Consider the following 25,489-nt stretch of genomic DNA (forward strand, 5'->3'; position numbering starts at 1 on the left):
GTTACATTCGTACATACAATTTTGCAGGATATAATATTTAATTTCATCGTTGGTCATGTATATCAGAAAAGAGGAGCTCTTGTGCCTGTTGTATAATATATGGTAAACGGACTACTAGTCAGATGTGAAATTAAAAATTGGTCGCATTTTTGGATGTGACCAATTTTTGAGTGTGACCAGTTTTCTCGTGACCAATTTTTGGGTGTGACCAGTTTTCTTGCGACCAGTTTTAGTGTGATGGGTGACGACGTGAGACCGTTCTATGTAGAGCGACCGGTTATCCTATTACCGGTTCACATTTAACTAGTAATCACTAGAGGTAGGACCGGAAGCGTGCTGTTTATTGTTCAATTGTTGTAAATCCTTTGTAAAAAAGGTTCGGCAAACCTTTAACAATGCATTTACAACATTTGAACAATATACAGCCCCCTCAGGGTCCGGGCTTTAGTAATCACCGAACCGTTGTATTTATAGTGTTTCCTTTTGGTGATAATATGTGTCGTAATTTGCCGTGACCATATATCGTATGTAACTCCTAACCTAACCTTAATGTGGTAAATGTTTGTTCACAGCTGCATTCGGAGTACCGCAGCACGTACAGATGGCACGAGTACCGCGGGGGCAGCGGAGCGCAGGCAGCGACGCAAGGGGGACCCCCAGCTGGGGACTGCGCCCCTGCGCCCCCTCCAGCTGCCCCTCCGGCCGTGGTCCGGCGTGCGCCCCTGCCCTCCCAGGCCAACCCACCCAGAGGTAATATCTAGATAGGCTACAGCCTCAAATGCTTCTCGATGGTCAATTCGTGGACGCAATTTGTGAACGATGATGGTTGATGATTTCAGCGCCCAGTATCGAGCCGGCAATGCCTCGTCGCAAGAAGTATCCCGGACTCGCCTACAAGACCAACGAAATATTCGAAGCTGCCGCTGCTGGTTTGCCCTCAGCCATGACCAACACTGGTGTATCTGCCTTCGGAGGAGCACACACTTTAGACAGAGCTCGGGTAACTCTCTTCTAAACTTCTTCTCTTATGCCGATTCTGCGACCGAGGCTAGCGACACTGACCGCACGAATCCATTATTTTTATTTAAAAAAAAAATCTATTGGGATTTGGAAAGTTAGACAATTTCCGATCAGCATTTCAGAATTTGCTAAATCAATTGTTTTTGGATTAAGAACATTTTTTTATTTCAGACATTCAGACATTCAAAATTTTGCTTAATGTGTACGGACCATAAAACAAGGGTCTGCGAACGCGAGAAGATTCGGTCACAAGTAGAGTTTCCAAATATTCGACTTCATCAAATATTCGAATATCGAATAGTAAAAATCGAAATATTCGAATATTCGAATAGTTTTAAACAATAGAAAACGGTGTAAAATATTGATTCAAAATAATTAAAATGAGTGGGGTCCACATATGTACATGTATATGGGATCCATGAATGTGTGCGGGAGGATATTCAAAGTCAAAGTCTTTATGCAACTCGTTTAATGTCTCGCTTCGGGCTCGACCATTGCTCGAGTACCCGAATGACAGCCACAGTCCTACCAACTTAAAATATTCTCAGTCATACCAATCCCACATGTATATTAAAAAGAAAAAGTAAATTTATCATCATACATAAACTTTATTTTACTTTGAAAAATACATATTTTAAAAATAATAATGCGTTAAATGTTTCAAAATTTAATCTCGCCCTTAATTTTGTTTTTATTATTCCTTCTGTGGAGATCACCCTTTCAGTAGCAGTTGACGTTGGCTTAATTGTTAATAAAGTTTTTAAAAGTACTTGAAATCTTTTTTTAACCTTTTGAAATTATCTTGGAATTTGAAAAACTTAATTTTATAACGTGCACGCGCGTTCAATCAATTTATTTAATTTGAGAAAAACACCCGGATCTCTTACGTGTCACTACGAACTCCGAAACACAACTCAAGTTCAAAACAATATAAATGAAACGAAATATTTCTGCTTATCCATAAAAATTGCGTTCCCACTTCAGACTGTATTTTTCTTTTCCGTTTCAAATAAACGCTGCAATAAGTTCTCTTTCGTAAAATACATAAGTTCAATTTCTAAAGCGAAGAATTCCAATCTCAAGTTCCACAAATCCATTGCACTGAGGCGATAAAATGACTCTGAGTCGACGACTAATACATCTTTCACACAATACACTATTGCGTTACACATTTCGAGCTAAAAATATAATTGTATTATGTTAAAAAAATTCTAAATTTGTAAAATAATTTATTAAAATTTCACGAATATTATTCGAATAATTGCTCAAATATTCGAATAATGAATAGTTCAAAATAGGCCGAATATATTCGAATATTCGGATTGGAAACTCTAGTCACAAGTCATGGTCGCGGAATTTGGAAACAATTCCTATGATGCATCAATTCCTATGTTTAATTACTATGATAAGTTTCATTTCGTTGTTGATTTCAGTCTATGGAACGCACAAAATATTTGGCCAGTCGTGGCGAGAGACGCAGCAAATCTGAAGGACCTCGAACGGCGCAAACTTCTGCACCGAGGAATTGGACCGATACTGTAGAAGAAAAGGTACTACTTTAAGCTGGTGTGCTTTGTTTGCCAATTTCATAATTGAAGCAGGATTCGTGCCAATGCACCCTACTCATTGAGCTTCCACATGTTTTCTTATAAAAATGTATCCCATGTTGTTTATTCTGTGTTTTTGAATGCATTGTGCAATTTTTAACGATGTGCTTGCCCATTGCTCTTGTCCAGAGAAGTTTTTATCGGACATAAATCGGGCACCAAGCATCAAATACGACTGATGCTAGAATTATTTAGGAATTTCTGTGGACAATCGTCACTTGACAAAAATATAACGCCTAAAGCCACTTCTATTATTATAACATTTATACAGTCTATAAATCAAATCTATACAGTCGTAAATACGGCAAATTTGGGCATTAAAAAATACTTGAGCTAGAACATGGTGTGTTGCAGGCAACATCTCCCTCAATAGCTGAAAAGAAGGCGTCTACGGAATACCGTAATCAATTTGCATGGCCCCGGGATGGCGAGGGCATAGCCGCAGCGGGGGGCGGAGGCGCCGCTGAGGGACAGCCTCGAAAAAGTGCCTCCATGGGGGCACTCAAAGCCGCGCAGCAAATCGCCAAGAAACGACCCGGAGATGGTGAGCACAACGCAACAAATTTATTTTTATTTAAATAATCTTTTAAGACACCGGTCCAGTCATAAAGGTGGCTGGTGGACTTACATATACAGCATAAATTAATGGAATATAATCATACAGATGAAATATGTATGTGCATGTATTTCTAATGTCATTTATTGTACTTGAAATCAGGTGGTACTACCGAGCTGGAGCCTCTGATGAACCATGTGGACGACAACGATAATCAAAAGAAGTACATCGAAGACTTCATGAAAGAAGGAGACGCTCCTGCAGTCCACAGGTTGGTCAATTCACTTACTATCCATTGCTCTACTTTTAAATAATACTACATATGTACGTATGTTATATTACAATGTAACTCATTTTACTTTTTTAAAACATAAAAGCTTGCTTATTGGTTTTTTTATGATTTATTTTTTTAATTTTAAATATCATATACATATATAAAAATTATATTATTATATAATACAACCAATAGACAAGCCTTATATCCACATACATAAAAGACATAATAATAATTACATATTAGTGAATATTCTCATTGCATCCCATAGAAAAATCACACACAAAGCTTTCTCGTGTTTTCAATACGTAATAAATACGATTATACATGCGTATATATTATATGATAATATGTATAATATAATACAAGCACTGGTAATAAAATATATTGAATTTATCAATAAATAACTTTATGTGCATACAATAGAAAACCATAAGCTTATTTTTATTTTTATTTATTGTATACGGTATTATACATTTTTTTTTATATATGTACATATGTATAAATTATACATATGTATGTAAACTTCATATTCCTCTTAAAAAGCAGGTAAGATATTTTAAGAGTCAATTTAAAACAGGAATTTTTAAACTTGATACACGGAAGAAAATCGTCTATACTACATAGCTAGTGTTCTTATAAGATTAAGAATTCTTGTTTTTCATCCCAAAAACTTACTATTCTGCTTTCTGTATTGTTTCACGCTTATTTAAATTATGAGTTCTTCGATAGCAGATGTTAATTGTGTATATGTGACATAAATATTATAGGTAAATTTACAGAATGGGTGATTTTGACCCAATCTACCTAATAACAAAAATCATTCAATCCTAATATTACAAAAGCAATTCGAAGAATTCTTGCATGTGTGGCCTCGCTTATGAAACAACAAAAAACACAATAAGTATATTTTTTGGACAAAAATAAACCATTGTGGAAATCTTGAGATACTTTTTATTTCAATTATTATTGTAAACTTGCTCTCTTTTGATTTTTTTTTTATTAATATACATACAATTAAATTAATGAATAAATTTGTATATCAAAATTATTTTTTGGTATGAATACTTAACAATTTACACAAATTTGAACTTTTTTTACGTCAGATAAATATTATACATATACATAATAGATCGAATAACTATTACACTATATTATTATTTGAGTATATCTTGTATTTCTCGTGTGGTATTATAGTTTTTTTTTTTATATATATATAATACTATATATAAAATGTGTGTTTTACGTAGAATTTAAACATGATTTTAATTCGTTTTGTGAGCTTTTTTACTATTTCTTTTTATTTTATTTTATCGAAATGATTTCCATTATTGAGCTGGTCTTCAAGTAAAATGAACACGAAATGAAGAGAAATGTCTAAAAGTCTTTTTGGTATTTGCTCGTTTGACATACATATAATAAAATTATCAATTTATTAGGATCTGGATAACACATACCATTGGCATAAGTTTTGTCCAACCCGAATTGAAAATTATAAAAAAATATATACATATTATATATTAGAACAAAAGTACATTTATACAAAAATATACATGCAAATAGGCCAGTTAGCGCTAAATAGAATCATGAATGATGATTTAAATCTATTTTATACTAATACATCTATAATATCTAAGTGTTTTGTGTCGCACTTTCAATGTGTACAGTCGTGTTTTTCATATACTTATATTAATTACATATATTACGTTTAGTGTTTTCATGTTTACCTTTTCCTTTCTTTTGTCTCTTTATACATACATATATTTATATAATATAATATAAGATAAATAAACAATTAATTAGTTATTTAAGTGTTACAGTCCTGTTTTTTTGTACTAACACCACTCTCGATGTTTTTTTTTAATAATAACACTTTGTAAAATCCGACTTTGTAAAGTCGTAATTTCGCTACTAATAATTGTCGTTCTCTAGAATATTAGAAGCGATGGCTCTTTTGATTGGCTTTTTTGAATTCCAAACGCATGGATTTTACTATTCCAAAATCATTCGCTTTTATATTTTTAAGACATAAATAAAATAACAAAAGGAGGTTACTTTGTTTCTAATTGTTATCTTCATGTAACTTTAATAGATACAACACCCGAGCACTCAACTAATCTAAACAAAATCTATATATTATATAATAATCTTAAGTGGTTTATATAATAATATATCTTAACTTTTAAGCATATATGTATGATATAAGACCACCATTTTGGCTTAATTTATTTCAAACATTTCTCCCAACCGCTAGAATATTTTCACAAATTGTGAACGTCGTCTAGTTAAAAACTTCATTTTATGACGTATTTACTTTTCTTTTATAGATAAATTGTATTTCCTCAAAAATACCCTTTTTAAGTATGTAGATTGATTCAAATTTTCCATTTAATTCGTCAAACTATTCGAGAAAATTCTTCCAAAGTCTAAAATTCGTTAAATACATATATTACCTACATAATACGTACTTATGTACATATGTATGTTCAATAATGATAGAAATGCGCGTTGCAACCGCTGCCTCGTAAAAGTACTGACAAAAACTTAAATATCCAAGCAGTGGTGACCATAGGTATATTGCAGACATTGATTACTGAATTGAATTCAAAAAATTTGCAAGTACAATTGAAAATAGACAAAAAGAGGCAAAAATAGAATAAACTTGTCTATTACGATTATATGTGTTTCGGTTTGAATATATATTGTTGACCAAACCGCGCAAAATGGCAAAGTTTCAAAACGATCGGAAGAATGTAGAATATCAAATCCAAATGTTGTCAAACGAAAGAGCGAAGGGAAATATAGAAGAGGCTTGTAAAAATTACACTAATTATAGTGTGCAATTTTAAGTTTATTGTGTACTTTGCAAATATAACTATACTAAGCTAGTGATTGTGGGTGAAGTTTTCATATAGAAAAAAGTTTTTAGATTTTTTTCTAAAAATCACTTTGGCTTAGAAATTTCAACTGACACTCAGCAAATGCTAGACTTGAAGAATATGATGGGAATGTGGCTAAGAAAAAATACATTGAAAGGTGAGGAAAAATCCCATGAATGTTTTAGGTCAATTGAGCAATTTGCGCAACTCGACCTGAAAGTATACGCTCTCTGTGAATAATTGACAACACTCACCATCCATAAGAAGCTGTACGTTTCAAATAAACTCGGAATAATATCAAGTGTAAAGGTTTGAAGTTTAGTATCACTCATACTACATAATACATACCTATTGCATATGTACATATGTGCATAAACATATTCAGTCACAACTGCTTTATGAGAGAGTTCGTACGAAACTGCGTTTGCAATGTCAAATAAAAATACGTCAGAAAATTGGCAAGTGAAAGAAAAAAAAAAGAGTCACGTGTCGGGTTTTATAATAATATATATTAATAAAATGATATGAAAAATAAATTAGCTCAAAATGTGTGGACGATAACGTATGATATAATAGATAAGGCGTAAAGTGAAAAGATGAATAATACAGTATAAGAATATACATACATAGTACATACCTAATTGGCTAGTAGTAGGCTGACTAAAGCGTTTGCTGAATAATATTTGCAGAAAAATCACCTTCCGTAGTGCCATAGCGCCGTTCAAAAGGGACGAAACGAAACCGAAACCGAAACCGAAACCAAAACCGAAAGAAGGGTTCCAAGAACCGCGCAAAGGTTACAAGAGCGAATACAAAAAGAAATTTAGACCATTCTCGCATTACGTGTACGAGGCCTCTAAAGGCACATTTACCAAATGCAGGGAGCTCAAGGCCAAGTCGAAGGGGGTGAAGGCTGCCGGGGCCGACGCCCCCGAGGACCCAGCCCAGGAGAAGATGCTGCCCAAGGATCTGCCCAATGGACCGCACGCGCTCGCCAACAAGGACTCCGACTCCTGGTACAGAGAGGTGCTGGATCTGCGCAAGCGTGCTGGCGAATACAAGGTACATACCTACATACCTTACTCGTACGAGTACCTTCTCCAAAATTATTTTACCGACATATGAATATCACAAATTTCAAATGAAAATCCTTTCCATCTTTGATGTATCAAAAATGACGACGATAACATATACATACATACATCAGTGGTTCTCAAACTAACTTTACCCCCCATGGATCCCCTTTTAAAGCAAAAAACTTACAATGAACTCCCAAGTGAAATAACTCTACATAACAGCATAATAGAAAACTTATAAATTTAATTTTGATGTCTTGAATGGTAAATAAAACATTTTTAGTATAGTTTTATAGTATTTAGTATAGTATAGTACTGAAAAACGCCGATAGGCGTTGTATTTTGAATATGTACAAATTAAACAAGAATACTGCCCGCTAAACCTTTCCAGGTAGCATTGATAAAATTATGCATTGAACATGGGTCGTGTAATCCGTGTCATTCATATGTCAACGTTTATAAAGACTGGTTTACACCGGAATTTCTGAATTTATAACCTTAGCAAAATTTTCCGATGGAAATCCCCAACTGCTGAGTTTTTTTAGATTGTGAGCATTACATTTCAACAAAAATGAAGAAGGTGGAACTAGTTTTGGAAAAATAATAGAAAAAATATTTTGTTTTTTTTATATTGTTGGAAGATATATTAGAGAGTCTAAACCACATCTTTACAAAATTCGAAATCCTCGGCGGTAGTTATCTAGGGTAGTGATCTAGGGTTTGTATGGATTAGCTACAATTTTTATACCTGCTTTCTATCGGATTTCTAAGCAATTCTAGTTGGAAATGTTGGCGAAATTTTCAGCGTGGCCAGCTTTAAACAGAAAAGACGTCAGCACTCAAAGGGTTAACTGCTGACAATAATCAAGCAAATCTTCATCTCGTTTTTGCAATTTTGAAAGATTTGGAAACTGAAAGCATTCCAAGTCTTGTTTGTATGTAAAATTTTTTGTAACGAACGCAGATATAGCACTTTAAGTTTTGATTAAATTTAATTGATCAACTTGTAGCTTCAAATTGATTTCGTTAAATTTGGCGAATAAGTCAGTCATATAAGCTATGTCAATTTTTGAATTAATTAAATTGAGCCCCAAATCATTGTCTTTGCTTTTCAGGAATTCCAACACTGAATCAAACAGTGCATAAAACCGATCATGCATTTTTAGACAACCAACGAACTTCGGTGCTAAATAGATTTCAGTCTTCATTATTTTCCAAACAAAGTTGAACAAATAATCTCTCATTTAAAGCACTCTTTTTGATTTTATTAACTGCTCTAATGACATAATCTAGTGAGCTATGCAGGCGTTCACTAAGATTTTTGGCGACTAAATGGTGTCGATGAATGACACCCCAAATTATTTTTAATTCGCCATAGACCCCATCAGGAGGTCCACAAGAACCACTTTGGGAACCAATGTTAAATGTATGCATGTACATAATAGTATTCAGTTCCGAGACCCCTGAAATTGACTAAAAGTGATATTCATATAAATATGTACACATACATTTTGAAGATGGTAAATTTGATTTCTGACAAAGTCATGTGTTGAACTGATGTTGAAAATTTACATAATTTACTTTTTGTGCGTTTCAGTACCGTGGTTGGGGTACTGAACTAGCCCCAGAACACATCACAGAAATCTATAGCAAACAAATGGAATTATGGTACCAAGTATCCAGGCGGTCTTCGCTATCAGCTTTGTCACTGGCCACAACTAATCACAGGTAAGTCACGTCTTTTACTCTGCTACCTTACCTACTAAGTTTGCCGCATACACGCTTCCAGTAGCGTCTTACCATATTGTTTGCTGAGCCTATCACACCGAACAGTCATTTTCGATCGCTGTTTGTCCGTTGTAAAAGCAGCTCTGGAATTGTTTGTTTCAGAGCCATCAGCAAGGAGGAGAAGGAGAATGAAAACAAGAGCAAGACGTCACCCAAGAAGCCCAAGTCTTTCAAGTCAGCACCCCACCAGTCAATACATGCCAAGCTCCAAGAGACTCGCTTACAGGAAACCCCAGCGCAGAAGAGTCAACGCAAGAAACTACAGGGACACAGCTTCGACAACACGTCCGTGTCCGAGGGTCAGTACTATCGACCGGGGAAAAACGGCTCATATAGATCTGTTGGCTTTTGTGTACCCAACCATCAAAGTATGTCGGCAAATTTATCTCCTTATCGAAAAACGAACTTCTATATATGTACCTATACAAAGCTTAAGAAGCTTACTGAACAAACCACAATATAGATCTTAATAGAAATGTGGACAAGAATAGACACAAACTAACATTTTGAGTGATCACTTGATAGAATAATTTAATCCAATGACAATTTTTTTTTAATCTAACCTAAGCTTAATTTAAACATATAAGTATGTATAGTTTTTATATAAAATTAAATTGTCGCGTTGGAAATTAATTTTGATTGATTTTTAATGTTATAATATTAATTTAACATCTATGGGCTAGAAATAATTACTTTTCATACAAAATGAGGTTCATTTTTCGATAATTTGACAATTATTCTGACAACCAATGATGTTGTGAATAAATATTGTTTGTGATTTTGCACTATTTAGCATGCTGTGTTGATTGTTACTCTCTCTCTATTTAGACTTCTTTTATAATATATCAAAAAACAACACATAAATTATTTAAATTTATATTCTAAAACCAATTTTTAAATCAATCCAAAATAAAATGGATAATATTTGATATAATAATATAAATAATATACATATACTTTATTCCATTATAGAATTATTCAACCATTTTCAATTCACATATAATATATGAGTATGTAATGTAATGGCTATTTCGTTTAAAAGCAATGTCGTGTTGAATGATTCTAAAAAAATAATAATAAATAATCAATTAGTTAAATAGGTCCAAATAAATCAACAAAACGTAACACAGAAGATTAAGACGGTGATTCGAGTGATGATTAAATCTCAAAGACATCACATACACGTCACCGAGAAGCATGGATTGTTTCCTTAGTAGTGTTTTTAAGTTGTCTGTGTATCTATGTATCTGTCTGTTTTGTGATTACTCTCTCGATTCTACATATGTAAGTATTCAAATTTTATATTTCATATGTAAGTCATAAAAATGATATAAATTGCAGAACCGTTCTTAACAAATGAATGAATCAATAAGTAAGTACTGTGTGCCAAATTATCTTTATTAAATACAGGTAGGTCCTTGCATATCAATGTATGTAAATATTATATACAATAATCAAAATATCCTACATACGTATTATGATTTTATACATGTTAGCTTTTCTTTTGTGTACTTGATTATTTGCAATGATGTTTTGGAAGGTGTGATCAAAAAGTTTGGATTTTTTTTTAATTATTAAATTAATAAATTACTCAAAATTACATATACATATGTATATATGTATATACATGTAATAAGGTATAGTGTGAAAAAGTTAAAGTTACGGCGTTTAAATAATTAAAATCTGACAAAACAAGTGGGTGGCGGAAAGTCAAACATATAAGGCCACTGAACATCAACGTTTCCAAAATTTTTGCATACTTAATTGTTTTTATTACGATTATTTTTCACTATCAAACTATCGGAAGTGATTTAAATTTATATCGGTGACCAAACCACGCAAAATGGCAAAGTTTCAAGCCGATCGGAAGAATGTAGGAATATTGCCTGAACCATTAGTGAAGTGAAAAAAAACATCCTTGTAAAAAAATGTAAAAAAATGGGAAACTCTTTAGAAAGTTTAAAGCTATCTCTATGTATTTGTACTACATCTTCTTTTATACACATAAATTTGAATTGGATGGGATTGGAGTCTTTGGAAGGGGGTTTCGTTTATAACAATGCCAGGCAATTTTTGCCAATGCCAGGCAAAGTTTGATCTTAACGTATATTATATTTAATACTAGTGGTTTTACCCGGCTTCGGACGGTATTTTTAATAAAAACCGCTTAAATATAACTAATCTAACAGTAAGCATTAATTTGCTTTTGTATTCCGGAACTGAAACAGGAATCCGGATCCGGAATTGAAAAACGAATCTGGATCCGGAACTGAAAAAGGAATTGAAATCGATAACGGAATCGAAAACGATATCGATATCGTCGGCATAGAAACTTTGGTTTGTTCGATGACGTCACGGATTCTACGAACCAAAACTTACATACATACAAAGTTTCTTTCGAAATTATATGTTAGATGCAAATATTTATTGTATGTATGTGTAGCATATGCTAAAAGGAGCCGCCGTTATAATTGGTTTTCGAGGACTATCTCCAGGCTAAGTGCAAGTAGGCTAAACAATGACCACCGAATTGGCTTAGTATCGGCACCCGGTCCTTTATCAGAACTGACAGCGATAGCGTGCGACTGAGTGCCGTGGGAATGCATATCCGGGTACGTGCCTAAACAATAGGGAAGTAACCGGGTGTCGAAGATGTAGGGGGCGACCTGTCTTTTATAAACGGGATATCAAGGCATTCTGGACGCAGCACTAGCTGTGCGTGTATCTCCTTAATCAACAATAAATGCTGTAAAGTGACTTTGGCCTTTTATTTGGATCCTCCACCCACCCCTACGCAACATATGTATGTAATCGTGCAAAAATTTCAAAAATGTGTTAATCGTGTAAATTTCCAAACCATTTGAACACATCCAGTAGTAATTGTTTGTGATATAGATATGTGTGTGTGTGTGTGTGTGTGTGTGTGTGGAAAAACTGAATGAAATATAATATAAAAATCGAATAAATTGAGTGAATTGCCGTCGAGTGGTGTACTTATGAAATTTGATCGTTCGATTTGCAGGTAAGACGGGTGCAAACCGCACTAGCGCCCGCACCAGCCCAAGAAAGCAATTGAATCTTGTTATAGGTGGGCGAGGTTCTTCGGTGGAGCCAACCATCGTCGATGCTGGACCCCGATCTCTCGAGTACCGCTCGCCGAAGCGCAGACCCAGATCGGCAGACCCCAAACCACACCAACCCATCTCCAACGGCCCTTTGGATGACAAGAGACGTCCGAGTAAGCCAAGCGGTCAGTTCAGGACATACAAATAAACAATGTTACCTCTCCTATCCTTACATACTACTTACCGCCAATACAATTAAACCATGGGTTGATTTTCACCCTTCAAATATTTTCATATTCTAAAATTAAACACACTCCAAGTTAATTTACCGTTTGCTGTAAAATCAACGTATGTGAAAAACAACAATATGGCCATCCCTTTACAGCCTTTTTTACATATTACTTAATTATAAAATAGAGCACAGTAGAGTAAGCCGCACGAATTTATCAATATTCGTATTCTTTAAACATTTTTGGGACGGCTCGTAATTTTTTTATTTTTGGTTTTCATTTGGCCCTTTGAATGCTGACCAACGCCGATCGGCGTTTTCCTAACGACTCCGTGAGCCTGAAATACGCCGGTAGGCGTTGTATTTTAAGTATGCAAAAAATAAACAAGAATACTACCCGCTATGCTTTTCCAGGTAGCATTGAAAAAAATGCATTGACCGTGGTTTACACCCGAATTTCTGAATTTATAACCATTTCCTGATAGAATCTCTAACTGCTGAGTATTTTAGATTGTGGCTTGGCCTTTAGATTGTAAGCACCACATTTTAACTACAATGAAGAAGATGGAACTAGTTTTGGAAAAATACATTCATTAATAGACTTCTTTTGTTTATTTTATATTGTTGCAAGATATATTAGAGAGTCTTAACACACCTTTACAAAACTCGAAATCCTCGTCGCTAGTTATCTAGAGTTTGTTTGGATTAGCTACAATTTTTATACCTGCTTTCTCTTGGATTTCAAAATAATTCTAGTTGGAAATGTTGGCGAAATTTTCAGCGTGGCAACAGAAAAGAAGTCAGCATTCAAAGAGTTAATTCGAAGGATTCTAATTTAAATTTATTTTCAAAATCTGTTTTCAAAAAAAATTATTAAGAGTGAAATGTTTGAAACATACATACATATATAATTTCATACAAATCAATTTAACAAACATACATACAATATATGTATGTGTTTGTAAATAAAAATGATATTTTTGGTGGTTAATTCTTAAGTTAAATATATCAAAATTCATACATAAAAATATTCTAATAAAAACGTAAGTACAATAATTAAAGATTTAACTATTGAAATATAATATTATTTAGGTAGAAAAACTAACATAATATATAATATGTACAAAATTAATATACATAATTACATATATGCCAGAGCACCACTCGTATAGTACAAATTACCAAAGTACAAACTGTACATAAAAAATTTAAGAATTTAACTAATCTAAAATAATTTATTTTGTAAATTTAAATTTTGATATTTGAAAAAGTGTTTTCTATTTTATATAATATATTATGTCAGTGTGTAAATTCTTAAATTTTAACAGATGCTTCATTGTTGTAATGGGGTTTCTTCATCTTTGTGATTTAAAAGTTTTCCAATAAGAAGACATTATGTCTTGTATGATTAAAATGCATACACATTTGTGTGTATTTTTTTAAATTTAATATGTATACACATACATACATACGCAAACTTGGACGTGTCGTACATAAAAAAAATGAAAAAAAAATGCTTTGGTGTTGTGCTTCTTGTGTCGGAAATCCGAAAATTTCCTTTTCTATTTTCTTATGGACTGTATATTGTAAAATAATTATAATTGGCATATTAATTGATATGACGTGTTTTGCTTAAAAAATACAAAATAAAGAAAAAAAATTTCAATCAAAATTCAGGAAAATTTCATTTCGCATTATCATCACTGGACATTTTTCAAAAGATATGTTTTTATAATTTTTTATCCCTTCATCAATTCCATACAACGACAATGTGATGTCACATTGCATATGTTGTATTTTTTCTTTTCTTTTTCCACTGACAGCTAGTTAAGATGGGAAATGGTAACAGTTGACTCATCTGGCTTACATATACTTACATATTTCATATGTAGTATTCTCAATATATTAAATATAATCGTATTCAACTTTAAAATACTGTTTCCCATATCGACAGCTGATACCTACGTACATCCCTATGCATGAAATATTATATTATATAATATAACACATAGCTAAATAATATCATATACATAACATAAAACATAACATATTTTAATTTATACATAGCTTAGCACAATTTTTCATCCACTCCAATTAATAAAAAAAACTTAACAAAAATTAAAAAAAAATCTTTTATCTAATAAATCAGCTTTATTTAAACATATAATATTTTATTTTATTCTTTCTATAATATATATACATATATACTAATTTTATATTATTTTAATGCTTGCAATTTTGCTCATCCTTTTATAATAATCATAACCTGGCATTACGCAAAAATAATATTATATACAAATGTGTAATTCATATTTTTAATTAAGATTTTGTAAATTTAAAAATGTAAATCAAACATAATATGTAGGTCATTGATTTTGTTTTAATATCACGATTCGCTTAGTATGTAATGGGACAGTACAATATTTTCTTTCCTCAAAAAAATCTCCATCGATGTACCCAATTGATAAGTTATTTTTCTTAAATGTATGTATGTATTTGTTTCATATATACCTATGTACATGTGTAATATTAAAATCTGCCCATTAGAATGTGCAAAGTACGCCTTCGTGAGATAAAAACATTGTATTTGAAATATATTGTGTGTGTGTGTGTGTGTGTATGTAATTTGTATGGATTGGTATTATTTTTGCGTAGTGTTGAGAGTTCCTTACAAAAGTGTATGTTGTATAAAACATCTAACTTTAGCTTGTGGTTTGGCATTTTCCACGCTGTCTGTTCGATTCAGGGCTGCCGCTAAATTCGAGTAATAAGTACAGTCCTAGCGAGTCCCTCAAAGACAAAAAGTCGAGTCCCTCAGCCCTGACTGCCTCGCCCAAGAGGAAATGCGTCAGGGCCAAAGTCGGCATCACAATAGGTACATTATGAATATGAAAAATGGAGAACGCTTTGCAAAATTTAACAACAAATAAAAAAGCACCAAAACGGCCCGCTTGCCACCATATTTTTTGTCTGCTTATGTACCACTTTGTTTGCTTTATTGATGCCCAATGATTCAAACACTAATTTAGAATTCATTCATTATATGTATAATGCGTACACATGTATATTTTGGATTTTTTCTAACAGTCACAACACTATTTTAAATTTCAATAATAATTAAACAGTTATTTAGAGTCGTTCTTAAATACGATAATAGCATTTTAACTATAATTTTCGATTGAAAATTTATTGTGCTGTGTTATATAATATTATACGTGGAATGAATTCTTAAATCAATGTTTACTTTAATCAATTCTTTGATCATTTCCCTCTTACATAATTCATCGATATTAATATATTGATAGTTAAAATTCAATGATATATTTTATTCGTTTAAATTTTTAGCACCTTCATATACATAGATTTTGGAATGATAATTTTTACATTTGTAAATTATAATTGTAAAGCTCATAGGTAAATGAGTCAAAATTGCAGTATCCCATTTGACTGCCAAACTCATTAATCTCTGACTAGATAGAGGTAAGTTTTGGGTTGCTTTAAAATCTTCGCATTGTGCAATTCTCAGACGTAAATTTTACTTTTTAGTGTTGTTTAGTGATTTTTTGTGTCATGTATTTATTATACGTAAGTCTTTTAAAGTTAAATTAATGAATTCCACAACTTAAATACTAAAATGAAATAACGGATAATTTTGTTTGAGCAAATCATTGAGTTTTATTTGTGCAATCAATGTATGATATTTTTTGTGCGAAAATATGCATACAAATATACATATTATCATCAAACGTGTTGTCGTAGTGCTTCACAACAAACACTGTGTGTTACTCAATAAGTACATATATTTAAAAAAATACACAATTTGCACACTTAATCAATTTGATTAATACACATAAATTTAAGTACCGTTTGTGAAACTTTTAAAATATGGTTTATATACATATGTACATATACATACATAAGTATGTAGTATATATGTATGTATAATCATTCAACTGTTTTAAAAACACTAAATGTCGTAATTAAAGTATGCACCTTATGTCCAAATAGTGTCAACATTAAACTTGTTCATAGGTTGTTTTTGAATTTAAAATATATGTAATGGCACATCTTGGTAAAGAGATATTTCAAAACATATTGAATGGTTTTCTTTGCCTTTTAGAAATTCTCTTTTATCAAATATGGTATGTAAATACTTAAATATATTAAAAATATGCACCAAGATAGACTGGAATCATATAAGTATATTATTTAAACAAGCTTTATGTGTTCTGCATGACCCAGGGGATTGCATATAGTTTGTTTATGATGCAGATGAGGACGTGGTTCCGTTGCGCAGCGGGTCTGCATTCCGAGATCCACGACTTTTGGACGATTCGCCCGTGGTGAAGAGTCCTCCTGAGCCGACCAGGGTTAAATCGCCAGAGCAGATGAACATGCGATCGCCTGATCCGGTCAACTGGACAGTGCCACTCGACACTGGCAAGACTTTTACCGTCACGCAGAACGTTAAAAGTGGTAACGTATCATATGCAACTGCTCATTTATATAGCCATATTCAGTATTCCAATATAAAATACACTTTGAGACTTTCATCAAGAGTCTTCTACTCATTGACAGATCACAAATTTTAGTGATTTTGTAATTCTATCAACAAAATGAGTATTTAAAACAATAATCAAGAACTCTTCTTTCAAATATAGTATATGTATGTATATACATATGTATATTAGTATTATAAATGGGTTCCATACAAAAATAATTGTCTTGTATGATTTTAATCTAAGATTTAAATCTACATATATGTTTTCTACATATCTACATATTACATGTACATATGTTTATGTAAAAATAATTAAAATTTCAAAATATAATACCAGCACTGTGGCCTTTTATAAAATTCAACCGTCGTACAGAAAACCTTTCTGAAAAATGACTTTAGATAAGATGTTTATGTTATTTGATTTGCAGATGATCTGATGAAACGACCTGGTTCAGATTTTAAGGGGACATGGGGTGCCGATGATCAGCACTCGACGTCCATCTCGGCACCCCTGGAGACTGACGACGGCACCCCTCGCTCCCTGCAGCAAGGTACGCCCCCGGCTCTGCCCCCAGCCCCGGCTCTGACCCCGGCTCCGGCCCCGGCTTCAGACTCGACACACGCGAGTCCCACCACCGCCTAGACCAGTCACCAGTTATTCGACCGCCGCATTCGACCATTTCTATTTGCCGCCATCTTTCAACGTTGCTCTCATCATCCAGCGCTGATCATAACACCCCACACCCCACACCCCACACCCCACACAACACACACACACACTCACTCACTCACACAGATTATCTTTTTCTCTTCTAATAGTGCTCTGTTGTTCTCGCTTGTTTCGTTTTTCTTTTTAAGCGCATGTTTGTCTGTTCCAATTTTCAATCATCGACACAAGATCGCATTGTTTGTTTCGATTGACCGATTCTGTCCTAAAACTAAAAACCGCCCATTATTATAGTCGACGCAAACTACATACAACTTCTTCGTTTTTATATTTTTTGAAGGACATATTTTATATAAGAGTCTTTAGAACGTGTTTTAAATCTACATACTATTATGACAACCATTGTAATATTGAAATTTGTGGCATTTTTAAAACGATCAACGTTTCCCAAATCGAAAAATCCACTCTCTATCAATCATTTATATTATTGCACACTTTGTTTTTTCACATGAATTCATATTTTTCAAAACAAGTCGACTCTTTAGATATATGAAAATCAATTTAACTTGTCGTTTTAAGCATAGTGAAACTTTTTATGTACATATAACTAGATATATAAAAATTAAGGTCTTGACAATTATCAATGTTAAAAATCATGATTATTATGCATGAATACGTTTGGGAAACGCTGATATAGATGATAGAAAATAAATCGAGTGGTAATTTTTTTAACGAAAGAAAAATTAATACTAACTAAACATCTCCATGACTGACTTCGATCTTTCTAATATAATATTTCACATCATCACTCACATTTATTCATCACTCTTAACCTTTTTTATTTGATCAATTTTTGTATTAATTTGCCAAATTATAATGAAATAACCGTTAGCGTTAGTGTCTTATCAAGCACACTACTTTTACTTCCACAAAATGTTTCATTTACTTTGATTTCAATTCATTATAACCTATGTACTAGATATCAGCGGTACTCAACGGTTGCTGCGACCTTTGTAATTTTCCCATTGCAACGGCCGAGACAGTGCAAATCACAATTACTGTTTATTGAAGAAAATCTAGTTGAAAGTGAAGTTGACAAATATTTCTCTAATATCATATGTACATATTACCTTATATATATTATTTCTATCTAGCTTGCCTAATAATATGCACCCCAATACAATGAGAGAGAAAAACCTATCACAAATCATTCTATTGTATCTAAATTACTTCCCAAAAAATAATAAAAGGGAAGGGTTTGATGATTATATTTTTTTTATGTAAGAGTAAATGTTATAGTTTTTATAGTGGTCCTTTGAAAATGTGTACATTGCCATACATTATAGTGTACGTCGAGTATCTGCTGACTTAGATTTTATTTACACACGCTGCATTCCATCATTCATTCTCTTCTATTTAAAATAAAATAGATCAAAAGAACATATTTACAAAAGTCATTTTAAACATTGTCATTTATTTTTGTTTTTATTTTTATAAATATTTCAAAGCATTTATAATCAATTTAACATTTTCATACCTAGTGAAGGTACCTCCAGTACTTTGCTATATATGTATTTGCAATTTGGAATGTGTGAATTTTTCCACCTTATGAAATATCTACTCAAAATGATGTGACTCGTCATGGGTTATAAATTCGTTACGAGTATAAATTCCATTAAAAAAAGAATAGACAAATTCTTCAATTGTGAGTGATACCTATATAATATTAAGTAATGTTAGTGTGACTATCACTTATTACATTAAATATTAAACTACCATTTTCGAGCCACACCCGTGGTAATTAAATTAAACAAAAAAAAAAGAAAAAAACTATTCTATGTGTACCGTTACTGTTGATATTCAGAGTATAGAATAGAGATAGACTTTAGAGATGAACCTCAGTGTGCATGCCTTATAAATATTATATGTATATATTTTTTTCTTCTGAATGTTTTCTTTTTAGATTGTATAAATTATTTATTACGTTTCGCTTCTTATCCTACCTGTCCATTTCTGTTTTTCGTTTAGTGGAGTACAATTGAACACAAATACATTTTCAGAACTAGCTTCTGTACACCAGCCGACCAAATTGGAACCACCCAAATCCATGGACATATCGCCGAGGACCACAGTGACCAATTTGAAACAGGCAGCCAAAACGCCGACGAGTCCCCCAAATCTGACTCCAATAGACGAAATGAAAGTTTTGGATATAACGAAGCCGGTGGTAAACGGCGGAGGCTCGTCTGGCTCCGAGACGCACCCGTCTCCGGTGGCTCCAGAGGCGAGCCGGGTGCCCGGCACGACCCAGGTGTGCATCGAAGACCCCACCTTTGAAATGGCCACTCTGATGACACAACAAGATAACTTCAAGCCAACGGAAGCCACGCAGAAAAGCCACGGTGGTGTGGACACTTCTATTGTGTCGCCGACGGCGCAGGCCTCGGTGGCCGCCGAGGTCTTGGAGAAGGCCAGAACGCGATTCGATCAATTTTGGGGGAAGAAAGAAGGCGGCAACGATAGCGTATAAGACACAATTACAATTTTAGAACAAAAAAAAAAAAAAACGCTTTCAATGTAGAAGTTTTATTTTTTGTATCATCAATAATCAACTAAAAAAATAAATAAACGCCTGTTAGGTAATAATGCATAAGATTAGCGCATATATAAAAAAAAATAAAGAGAAAACTCAAAATCCTAATATTCCATTTATGTACTTTGACAATGAAAATACTTTGTACTGAAAATGTATGTACACAATTGAAATGTGACTCAAGCTTTTCAGTTTAAATTCACAGAATTTTCTTCCAATGATTAGATATACATAAATATTATTTGTAAATCGATTTGCTTTCAACTTCCATTATTATTATTATATATGTATATTGATAATTTATCGCTTTGTATAAGATGATTTGAAAATAATGTGAATCTCTAAACGTTCATAATTATCGTTTAGTCGAAAAATGTTTCTGCTTGAGCAAACCTTGTTTTAAATTAATAATATGTATATGCGCATTTGAAAGTAAAGTACATAGTTCCTATGGCCGATTTAGAGAATGGAGAACTCGCGATTTGGAGACGGAATCATTTCATTTAAAAATTTTACATCCGAGAGATCAACGAGAACTTTTCCAATCCACGCTGCACTGCAAAACAGAATAAACGCTAGCGATCGTCGTTCTCTGGTGTTCAAATTCATAAAATGAATTATGATGATTAATACATTCCATACGGTACGTAAACGCACAACTACATTTAAAAAAATTACACTCGCTTCACATCTAATGTACATTATTTATATTGAAATTCCACTCACAGGCACACACACACATAATATTTCTGAAAATTATCGTAACATATTTGACACAGTATTATGTTTATGTTTTTACCTACAAAATAATCAACAAACACATACACACGAGACTTTTAAATTACAATCCAAGACTGACTTAATATACCGAGGCATAATTTGAAAAACATAATGTGCCTGTTTTACACTCTCGAAACAACACCTAATCTTACGGCAAAGGCCTGTCGAACTTGTTCACGTCGTTATGAATAAGGCTATGTGTGTATGTGTAAGTTTTTAAATGAATATTCAGATATAATTTACAACATGTGACTTACTCAGTTAGCTTGAAACGAAATGTCCATTGAGAATAGAATAGGAGAATAAGAAGAATGATGTACATAACGGGGGTGTAAAATTGAAATATAATATATACATACATATATCTACATATAATAGTAACATCGGCGTGATTGACTGAAGTATTAGATTCGGAATGAGTGTAGTTAACATTATTTTTGAAAGTAAAAGTAAAAAAAAAAAAATGATGCGACTCTTCATAGAAGGGACGACAGGACTGAGAATAAATTTTAAAACGTCTGAAAATGCGAAGTATAGATAAGTTAAGCATTGGTTTTTTTATAAGTTTAAAGTAGCTTAATAAAAATATGGCGTACATCATATTGTAACAATTAATCGTATTAAAGCGAAACTAAAATATCTAAACAAGTGGTACAATTCAAATTCACATTCAGTTTCGATTGCAGATTGTTTTCATTAACCTGTTGCTTTTACTTTCCACTGTTACTTTAAACTATGCTATATATTATACTATCTCATGATTACATACATATGTGTACATTCCGTTTTACATATACATATGTAAATTTTCAAATAACAACTCTTGAAACATTCAAGTGTTCTCAACATGTCAGTATGATTGGAAAATATACGTATATAAATATGTATACTGCAACGAGATAAATGATTTATTTCCATTCTTTTCCAAAAACAAAAAAAAAAAAGTACATTTGAAATAATACCACATGGTATACTTATGTATGTACATATGTATGGGGGACTCTATACATACTTAAATATAATAAAATGCTAGAAACATTTCCGATGGATTGATAATACGTTTTATACATACATACATAAATATATAAATATAAATACTACCGACAAGCAAAATCTTGCCATTTTACATAGCGCATTAAAAGTTTAAATTACAAACGTATTTTTCGAGTAATAAAACGTGTTATAATATTAAAAATACGTATACACATTCTGCTGTGAAATATTAAAGTTAATAGCGAGAGACAAAAAAAACTAGCGGATCTATTAATTTAGCATTTTTGTAATTTTCTAATTTACTTATACACGTGTAATTTGGGGGACTACTATATATGCAAAATTTGATACTGTGATTTTATATCAAATCAAATCCAATACATTCACAAATACAGCTTCAAAGAACATTTTTTTTATATATGAATGAATTAAACACAAGTGTCATTCTTGCATTATTCAAAAGTAATATATAAATAATTTCAACTTCTCCATACAAGAGCTCGAGTTAAAAGCATCGTAGGAAATATTGGCGAAAATTTTTCGCAATTATCTGATGTTTACATATTAATAATAGTATATGTATATATACATATGTACATGTATACATATATTATTATAACATATAAATATATATATATATATATAATGGATATTACCATAAATTGTGTCCATGTCACCATAGAAGAATAATATAATCACTATTGAAGAAAAAAATGTAATAAATAAACAAAAAAAATTTAAAGCATTATACCATTATTAAATGTTGTTATACAGTATATTTGCACGGACAAGTCTTTTAATGGCATACTTAAAAAAAGCTTTTTGCATAATTTGTCTGAAATGTCTCGAGAGGAAAATGCGAGAGAGCATCGATGCTTTTACCCGTGTATTATTAAAAGACTTATCTAAATAAATTTTATTACTTAGATAAGTTTGGTGATTTTGCCGTGTTTATAGAGACGAGAGTGCGTTGAAATATGAAAAATAAAACACAATAATTAATTTGTTGATTGAATTTGAATTTGTTTATAAATTTATTTTATGAAATATAATTGTTTTCTGTGTTAAGTATTTGATAAGATTATGTGACTAAACCGTGTCATTTACCTTCACGAGTATCTCAAGAGCTTTCTATAAAATTGTATTTATTATTAATTATTGGAAAATAAAAACCAACATTTGAAAAGGCTTCTGTGTCCATTTTTACTTTTTTTCTATTTAATTATTGTTTTTAGACTGTTTGTACCCAGAGGTTTGTTTTCTTGCCAATACATATTTGAATAATATCAACACCTAATCTATCCGGAAATAATCTCTTCTGATGGTAAGTGATTCCTCTTTTACCAAAAAGGAGTGTTGATATACGACGATAGGTGTCGCTAAGAATTGAACTTTTTAAAATATTTGTCTTTATGAGACATTGGAAATAATTTCAGGAGTCATTTTAAGCATGACTGAACAACATACTAACCTTTATCATAAACCGAAGACTCAATATAAAAAATAGCCATTAGGTATTTCAGTGGTGTCCCCGGGTTTTTTTAGTAAATTACATTCGTCGTTTTTAACCCTTTGAATGCTGACCAACGCCAATCGGCGTTTTGTTAACAATTCCATGAGCTTGAAATACGCCGATAGGCGCTGTTTTTTGAAATAAACAAGAATACTACCCGCTAAGCCTTTCCAAGTAGCATTGAACATGGGTCGTGTAATCCGTGTCAATGTTCATAAAGACTGGTTTACGCCGGAATTTCTGACTGTATAACAGTACTACTCAAACTATGGTCCGCGGCCCATTACTGGTCAAAGATGTAAATAAAAAATTAAAACAATAGCTTATGATAACGTTGCATCATCTCATCCATTTCATATAATAAATTATATAAAGACATGCCCTACAAACTCGAGATTATTCAGGATACTATGCCAAGATATAGGCGCAGATTATAAACGACTATTATCGCATGCTGCCATACGTTAGTTGTCAAGGGATAACATAACGGATCCAGAAAATGGTCAAGGGGGGCCATTTTGAAATTGAACATAAAAAAATTAAAATTTATGTGATTTTAGATTTGTTTAAATAACATTACAATATATGTAAATAAAAGTAGATATGATACTTACATTGCAGTTATTTTTTTTAAAGAAAACTACTATGATGTACATAAAACCCCATTCAGGAAAAATGTGTTAATAAATTAAAAGAATGTGAAAGAAATGTTTTTCAATTAATATTTATAAAAATATAAATCCGTTATAAATAATATAATATATATTTAAATATGAAAAGCTTACAGTATATATGAAATTAAATTCGACCTAATGGGGGGGGGCGGCATGGCACCCATGGCATTTTACTACTTATATTTAATACTATTTTTATTTGTTATATGAACAAATTTTCACTCATATACATACATAAACTTTTTATTTAAAAATATGATGCTGGTCCCTGAGAATTACTGAAAAATATATGCTGGTCCGCCAACTGAAATAATTTGAGTAGCACTGCTTTATAACCATAGCAGAATTTCTCGATGAAAATCCCTAACTGCAGACTATTATTGCGTAGGGGTGGGTGGAGCCAATGTTCCGTCTAGAATGCCTTCATATGCTTATCAAGGGCAAGTCGCTCACTGCATCTTCCTCTACGCGTTTGTTTACCTATTGTTATAGTCACGTACCAGATATGCAGGCCCACGGTCTCGCGCTGTCAGTTCTGAGAATTCTAGCGGGAAGTGGCTGGGTGCCGTTACCATCGTTAGCCGACTTGCACTTAAGCCTGGAGATAATCTTTAAAACTAATTAATAAGGCGGCTCCTTTTTTCGCATACGTTACAGTATTTCATGTTTTTTTACAACCCCACTGACAAAACCGACCAATCAGGACCCTGATATTCAGTCGATAGATCGATGATGGATTCTTTCAGGACTGGGTCTCTGTCTGACTGAATCAGTTAACTTTCTTACCTTTAGGTACATACATACACTGATTTGTCATGAATGCCAACATTGTATATAGCTGCACCAGACGGATGTCGCGGTAGCTGTATAAATATAGAAAGCTGTATACAGTGGCGGACTGGCCATACAAGCGTACATGCCCGATGGCATGTGGGCCCCACTATCCGTTAGAAAATATGGGCCCTCAGTAAAATTAAATAACTTTTTAATTTAACTATTTCACGTGTGTAAAAATTTATAGGATATATTGCACTTAGGGACCTAGAGTTTGGGTATTTCAACAAAACAAATTTCTTACGATATACGCAAACAACTAATGCCTGCTTTAATAGCCCAAGGATCGGTTAACTTTTTTTATTAGGCTCGATTTCTTTTTTTTTTATTATTTCGCCATTTCCAACCTCAATATTATGCATATACCAATACCTATGTAACAACTACCTACTGAAATAAAAACGGGAATAAACAAATTTCCCTGAATAATATAAACTGAA

General features: G+C 32.6%; 1 protein-coding gene across 6 annotated transcripts in view; it reads left to right on the forward strand.

Moving 5' to 3' along the window:
- The window catches only part of LOC143918672 (uncharacterized), a 41,686-nt gene extending 20,206 nt beyond the window's left edge, over positions 1–21,480 (forward strand). For 3 of the 6 annotated variants that reach the window (XM_077440627.1, XM_077440628.1, XM_077440629.1), the window contains 12 exons: positions 573–750; positions 840–1,000; positions 2,454–2,570; positions 2,982–3,171; positions 3,346–3,454; positions 7,026–7,398; positions 9,010–9,140; positions 9,303–9,499; positions 12,289–12,450; positions 16,767–16,970; positions 17,424–17,546; positions 19,723–21,480. In XM_077440627.1, coding sequence (XP_077296753.1) covers positions 573–750; positions 840–1,000; positions 2,454–2,570; positions 2,982–3,171; positions 3,346–3,454; positions 7,026–7,398; positions 9,010–9,140; positions 9,303–9,499; positions 12,289–12,450; positions 16,767–16,970; positions 17,424–17,546; positions 19,723–20,192 — 2,415 coding nt within the window. In that variant the 3' untranslated portion in view covers positions 20,193–21,480. Of the gene's footprint in view, positions 1–572; positions 751–839; positions 1,001–2,453; positions 2,571–2,981; positions 3,172–3,345; positions 3,455–7,025; positions 7,399–9,009; positions 9,141–9,302; positions 9,500–12,222; positions 12,451–16,766; positions 16,971–17,423; positions 17,547–19,722 lie in introns of all 6 variants that reach the window. The other 3 variants (XM_077440625.1, XM_077440626.1, XM_077440630.1) reach the window with 2 other exon arrangements.
- The last annotated feature ends 4,009 nt before the right edge of the window (positions 21,481–25,489 follow it).

Source organism: Arctopsyche grandis, chromosome 11 (assembly GCF_051622035.1).
Source record: "Arctopsyche grandis isolate Sample6627 chromosome 11, ASM5162203v2, whole genome shotgun sequence".
Classification (NCBI taxonomy): Eukaryota; Metazoa; Arthropoda; class Insecta; order Trichoptera; family Hydropsychidae; genus Arctopsyche; species Arctopsyche grandis.